Here is a 6662-nt window from a genome sequence, read left to right as displayed (position 1 = left end):
GGGAAACTATAAAGTACCTATTTATTTTAATGTTTTTTTATTATTATTTTAATTGTCAAATTGTTATATATCAGTCTGAGGTAATGACTTATATGGTTAAAATGTATTATAATGTTAATTTTGTTATTATTTTAATTGTCAAATTTCTACACAAAAGTCTGAGGGAAACTATAAAGTACCTATTTATTTTAATGTTTTTTTATTATTATTTTAATTATCAAATTGTTACATACAAGTTTTGAGGAAAAGATGTATGGTAAATATTTATTTTAATGTTCAGTTCTTAAATTGTTAATGATACATTGCTAAATTGTAACTAAATTTTATAAAGTAAATAAAGCATTATTTTTACCTTCATATATGTGTCTTGCAATATTTCATAGATAGCCTTACATGTCTCAGGTATAATAGAACCAAGAGTTTGTGCAGCAATTCCTGTACTAAATTTTAAGTCCTCATATGACCTGCCAGTAGCTAGAAACCGTAAAGTAGCTATAAGACGTTCTTCTGCAGGTATTGCCTGGCGCATTACTGTATCCTGTTTGGTTATGCGAGGTCTTAGTAAATCTAAGTAGAAAATAAATGCATAATACTGAATAAAATACAATTTATGAACACCAAATTTAAATGTTATATAATGGCACATTATACACATTATATACCAGCATTGTTTACATCAAAATGTTCTAATATAAAAAATAATTGGTGAATAATTTTAATTTGTAAGACACTTACCCAAGAGTCGATCAAAATCTGGTTTTGACATCCTCCAATAGTTTTTCAAATCATTTTCATTCAACTCTTTTAATAATGGCATGTGACCAAACAAATCCCTTCTAGCAAGCCAGTTTTTGACCCACTTACGCCTCATTTTTCTTTTTGAGTTATATTGGTACCCGACCATCAATCCTGCAGCGGCTATCAACTTTTTTTTTCTCGGAGGCATATTATTATGTTTATTCATTATATATTATAATATTATTTTATATCAATTCTATAGCTATTTAAAATTTATGATTAAAAAATAACATAGGTAACACAAATTCATAGATGAGTGATAAACCAGCTGTAGTCCGTCGTATAAATCCGCAGATCTTTCAGAACGTCTTGAAAGACCAAAGGACTCGATCCTCAGCATAAAAATCAACGGATTTCCTCCACTAACTAGCGGACATGGTCCGCTGGTGGATTCGCTCCGCGAAAAATAGCGGACTTTTATTTTCACGTTAGTGGACACGTTAAAAGACCTAGTCCGATGGACCAAATCCGTCAAGGACCTAAGGATTTAGTCCGTCAGACCAAATCCGTCATGAAATCCGCTCGTGTATGGCTACCTAATAATGCTAGCATACAACAAGCCATTTGTGCTTAAGCCCCCGCACAGATAAGAGGTTGAGATTGTTTAATTCGCGGTGGTTTGAAATTCCAGCTATTTTTATATTATTTATGGTCGTTTTTCGTAATAAAGGTAAGATAACCATATTTCTTGTAATAAATATTATTATACCTACTACTATATGTATATATATATTATTAAACTATTATTATTTTTACATTATTATTCTATTATTATAAATTACTTGAAATCGGCTCCACGTGGAGCCACACTGATAATTTTCTTCACATAATATTATGTTTATAATTGTATGTCGTTTTTCATAAGCAGTGTCGAACTCTTATCGTTACTATTTATTATTATTTCTTTGAATTCTATATAAATATTGTAGATTTAGCCTGCTGTATATTTGTAGTTATATTTTTTTATTTTATATAATTATAACTGACATTATACAGAGTGTGCATAGTAATTTTATCAAATGTACGAAAATATATTTTTATTTTTTACTGACTTTTTTTTTCTCTGCACAAGACGTATTATAGCTCCGGTATATTTGTTGTTGTTTTTATTTTATTTCGTATACCTAAGTACTCGACATTATACAGAGTGTGCTTAGTAATTTTATCAAATATAAAAGTATTTTATTTATAATAAATTATATTTTTTTTTTCATTAGAAACGACGATTTTGTAATATTATTTTCCCTATAATGAGTAAAAAATCAGCAAAAAGACGTTTGTCATATGACGATAGTGATTCGTCAAAAATTGATGATATTACACCAGGTCCATCAAAACCTACCACACGTTATGCTTTGAATGACGAAGAACTGTTGGCGCTTCTATAAGATTCAGACTTTGAAAATGAAAATTTTGATTTCGACAGTGAAGATGGTGACGATGAATATATCGTTGAAGAAGATGACGACGACGAATATATCGTTGAAGAAGACACCGAGGTACCTCTTCAATCCCCAAACCATACGACACAAAATATTTCTACTTCTTCCTTGTCAGATGACCTACCTACAGGGTCACCATCCACAGTCAAGGGCGCCCGCAAGGAGGGGCAGGGGGGACAACTCCCCCCCTAGCTTTCCTGTTAGTTGAAATAATTACATCCAAATTAAATATCCAAAAAACCTAAAAATCATTATTGATACCAAGGTGTGTAACCTATTATACATTTTATATTCTGTAGATATACTTCGTGATAATAGATTTCCGCTAATTTATTATCACGATATACTGTGATTTGAAGTTAGTAACAACTACTGCAATTGATTATTTGTGGTTTGCGGTTATCTAATCGTTGAACTGAACAGTGTGAATGTGTGATATCTAGTGATATCTAGTCTTATTCTGTGGTGATACTATAATTTAATGATTACAAATTTAAAAGTCAAAATAAACGGATACAGTTGTAACTTTTAAGTTGTACCTTTTAAGTTGTACTTGTAATGTCAGTAATCGAAATTCAAAAATCAGAATAGTTATTGTTTACAGCAAAGTAATAACAATTAACAATGAATGTCAAAGACTTTTTCGAACAGTTTAGATGTCCTAAACGACGTGTTGAACAATATAACACAATATCAGGTACCTACTGGCTACTAAAATGTTCTAACTTAGCTTAGTTGTATCTTGTAGAAACTAGTTATACCTAAAAAATATAACATGCTTTGATTTGCTTAAAATAGATGAAGTTACTCATAAAAAGCTGAAATCTGTTGAAAGCGTTGGTGTTGCTGTAGATTCTGATATTGGTAAATCTTTAATTTAACCTAACCTAATAAAATAATTTTCAAGAAATATAATGTTTTATTAAGTACTTTTTATATAATATACTTTTATTTTGCTTGCTTTGCTTGGAATAGATAATGTTGGTACCGCAAATTGTTTAATAGTTGAAGAAGTTGATGCTTGTAATGCTAATGATACTGCTAAGTCTGATACTATTTATGATACTACAATTATGGACTCTAATAATGGTAGGTAGTATAATATTTATGTTAATACAAATTAAGAACAAATAATTTTAATGTATGTTGTACCTATGTATATTTTTTTTTTCATATTATTTTGTATATGTTATGCTATATTTTATATTTGAACCATTATTAAGAATTTAATGTAAGTTTGGTAGTAAAATAATTGTCAAGAATTTTATTATAATATTTCATTAAGTATTTTTATATAATTTACTTTTATTTTGCTTGCTTTGCTTGGAATAGATAATGTTGGTACCGCAAATTGTTTAATAGTTGAAGAAGTTGATGCTTGTAATGCTAATGATACTGCTAAGTCTGATACTGTTTATGATACTACAATTATGGACTCTAATAATGGTAGGTAGGATAATATTTATGTTAATACAAATTAAGAACAAATAATTTTAAAGTATGTTGTATCGGACTTGTATGTATATTTTTTTAGTTGGCACACCTAATCTTGATATTGGTTGTTATATAGAAGTTCATTCAATTACAGATGATTTAAAGTACAAATTATTAGTATCACCCTTTTAACCTGATAAGAACTATAATTTTAAGAAAGACTTAGATCCTGGTGCTAAACGAGGACCTTTCGTATGGTCACATTTAGATAGATATCCTTGGATGGTATATTCACCAACCATCAAAGGAATTTTATGCAAATATTGTGTTTTATTTTGTCCGACATTGAAGCGTGGGAAATTTGGTTCATTCATTAAAACAGGATTTAAAAAACATTATAAAATACACGATGAAGCAAAAAAACATGTATCATCCAGATGGCACACTGAAGCTATAACCGCTGCAAAGTTTTTTGAGGACACTATTACACTTAAAAAAAAAAAATGTTTTTGAACAAATTAACACTGCTGCTCACAAAATTATTAGTAATAATCGAGTAATCCTTAAATCAATCACTCAGACATTAATATTTTGTGGAACCCATGACATTTCGATTAGAGGTAAAGAATCAGATTCTGGAAACTTTCAAGACTTATTAAAATTTAGAATGGAAGCAGGAGATACTGTACTAACCAAACATTTTGAAACATGTTCATCAAATTCTAAATATACATCTCATAGAATACAAAATGAATTGATAAGTATTTGTGGTAATATTATATGTAATGAAATTGTAAAATGTGTAAATGACTCAATGGCATTTTCTCTAATGGCTGACGAATCAGCTGATATCGCTGGTAAAGAGCAATTATCTATAGGAGTGCGTTATGTTACTCAACATATGATATAAAAGAAGAATTTCTAGGGTTTGTAGAATTTCAAAAATTAAATTCTGAAGCAATTGCATCATCCATAATCCAGTTTACAAGTAGAGTTGGTCTAGATATGTCAAAATTAGTAGGATTAGGTTTTAATGGATGCTCTACAATGAGTGGAAAAGAAAATGGCGTTCAAGCTCTAATAAAAAAACAATATCCAATTGCATGTTTTTTCCATTGCGCATCTCATAAATTAAATTTAGTGTTAAATGACCAAAATAGCCTTCCTGAAATCCGCAATTCAATAGGGACAGTCAAAGAAACAATTAAATTCTTTAGAGAAAGTATTTTAAGGCGTCGATTAATTTCCAATATCCCATTGCTATGTGAGACTAGGTGGTCTGAAAAATATAAATCTATTAGAATATTTGATAGTAATTTCTTTGAAATCAAATCGGCTCTTAGTAAGTTGGCTACTAACTATGATACAAATTCTGCTACTAGAACAAAAGCCTATCAACTTTCGTGTGCAACATCTACCATAGGGTTTATTGTGTGCTTAAAAATTATAGCCAAGTATTCTAAAATATTAGAGCCAATTGTAAACAAATTACAAGCTGTTGATACTAATTTGCATACAGTACATCAACATATACACTTAAATTTACTAGAAATATTAAAGAAGCATAGATCGATGTCAGAAGAAAATTTTAGTCTGATATTTAATGATGTAAGAAACTGTGCAATTTAATTTAACTTGGACATACAAATTCCACGAGTAGTGTCAAAACAAACTCATCGTCAAAATATTGTTACATCTACTCCTGATGAGTACTTTCGGATTTCTATATATATACCTTATATTGATTCTTTGATTCAATCCTTAGAAATTCGTTTTAGTCCAATAAATGAAATAGCATTTAAATTAGGATTTTTACACCCATCAACTATGTTGAAAATGACAAAAATAAATTTTATTGACATTTTAAAAGAATTAGACAACCATTATCAAATAGAAAACTTAGTAGAAGAAGGTCAAACATGGTATGATTATTGGGAGATGATGAAAGAGTCTTCATCAATTAATGAAAAGGAAAATATTTCTTTTTTTTTAAAAGATTGTGAATTTTATCCAACTATTAAAAAAAGTATTATTATTTATATGACTATTCCACCAACAACTTGTAGTATAGAAAGAACATTCAGCACATTACGTCGTGTTAAAACCTGGTTACGTTCAACAATGTGTGAGAATCGTTTATCTGGATTATGTATGTTAAGTTTACATAGAAAAAAAATCGAAGAACTTCATTTAGCTGAAAAAGTTGTTGATGAATTTGGGAAAAATAAAATAAAATTGCAATTTGTGTTCAATTAGTTAATAAAAGTATTTAATTAGTATAAAAGTGTTTGATTATTAATAAAAGTATTTAATTAGTATAAAAGTGTTTGATTATTAATAAAAGTATTTAATTAGTATAAATGTGTTTGATTATTTATAAAAATTAAGGCTGTCCCCCCCCCTGAATTTTCACCTGCGGGAGCCCTTGTCCACAGTAATTCAGCCCCAAAATCTGCAAGTATGGACTCCGACTCCTAAAAAAGCTTCATTAATTCCTTTTGTTGGCTCTACGGGTATGCTTCAGGTTCCAACCTCAGATGAACCTATAGATTATTTTTTTCACCTATTTACGGACGATATTTTTAATATGATAGTTTCGGAAAAAAATCGGCAAGGTAAAATTTTATGCAGTCAAAGTAAAAAATCAAAATCACGTATAAAAAACTGGAAAAATATAACGAGAGACGACATGGAAGTTTTTTTGGGCTTGATATTTCTAACCGGACATATATCTGCTCCGACCACCTCCCATTATTGGCAAACAAATGATTTGTACAATTTTAATGTTTTTAGAAATGCAATGAGTAGAGATAGATTTTTATTAATATTGCGATGTTTATACTTCGCCGAAAACCCGCCTACTGGAGGCCCGAAACCTGACGACCCCCTATATAAAATTACAACATTGTTTGATCTATTTCATAATAGAATGAAAGAAGTATACTATCCTACTAAAGAATTGAGTCTAGATGAATCTATGCTTCTTTG

General features: G+C 29.5%; 1 protein-coding gene across 1 annotated transcript; it reads left to right on the top strand.

Annotated features, from left to right (window-relative positions):
* The first annotated feature begins 2864 nt into the window (after window positions 1-2864).
* Window positions 2865-5930, top strand: LOC149062725 (zinc finger MYM-type protein 1-like). Its single transcript, XM_089215388.1, has 8 exons — window positions 2865-2937; window positions 3039-3104; window positions 3216-3329; window positions 3573-3686; window positions 3775-3838; window positions 4293-4531; window positions 4600-5265; window positions 5440-5930. The coding sequence occupies exons 1-8, from the start codon at window positions 2865-2867 to the stop codon at window positions 5928-5930; spliced, it is 1827 nt and encodes a 608-aa protein (XP_089071514.1).
* Window positions 5931-6662: the final 732 nt, after the last annotated feature.

The sequence above is a fragment of the Diuraphis noxia genome, unplaced genomic scaffold (genome assembly GCF_037042655.1).
Source record: "Diuraphis noxia isolate RWA-SAM2 unplaced genomic scaffold, SU_Dnox_SAM2 contig0001, whole genome shotgun sequence".
Classification (NCBI taxonomy): domain Eukaryota; kingdom Metazoa; phylum Arthropoda; class Insecta; order Hemiptera; family Aphididae; genus Diuraphis; species Diuraphis noxia.
The sequence above is the reverse complement of the archived record's forward strand: the minus strand, read 5'-3'. Positions and strand labels throughout refer to the sequence as shown.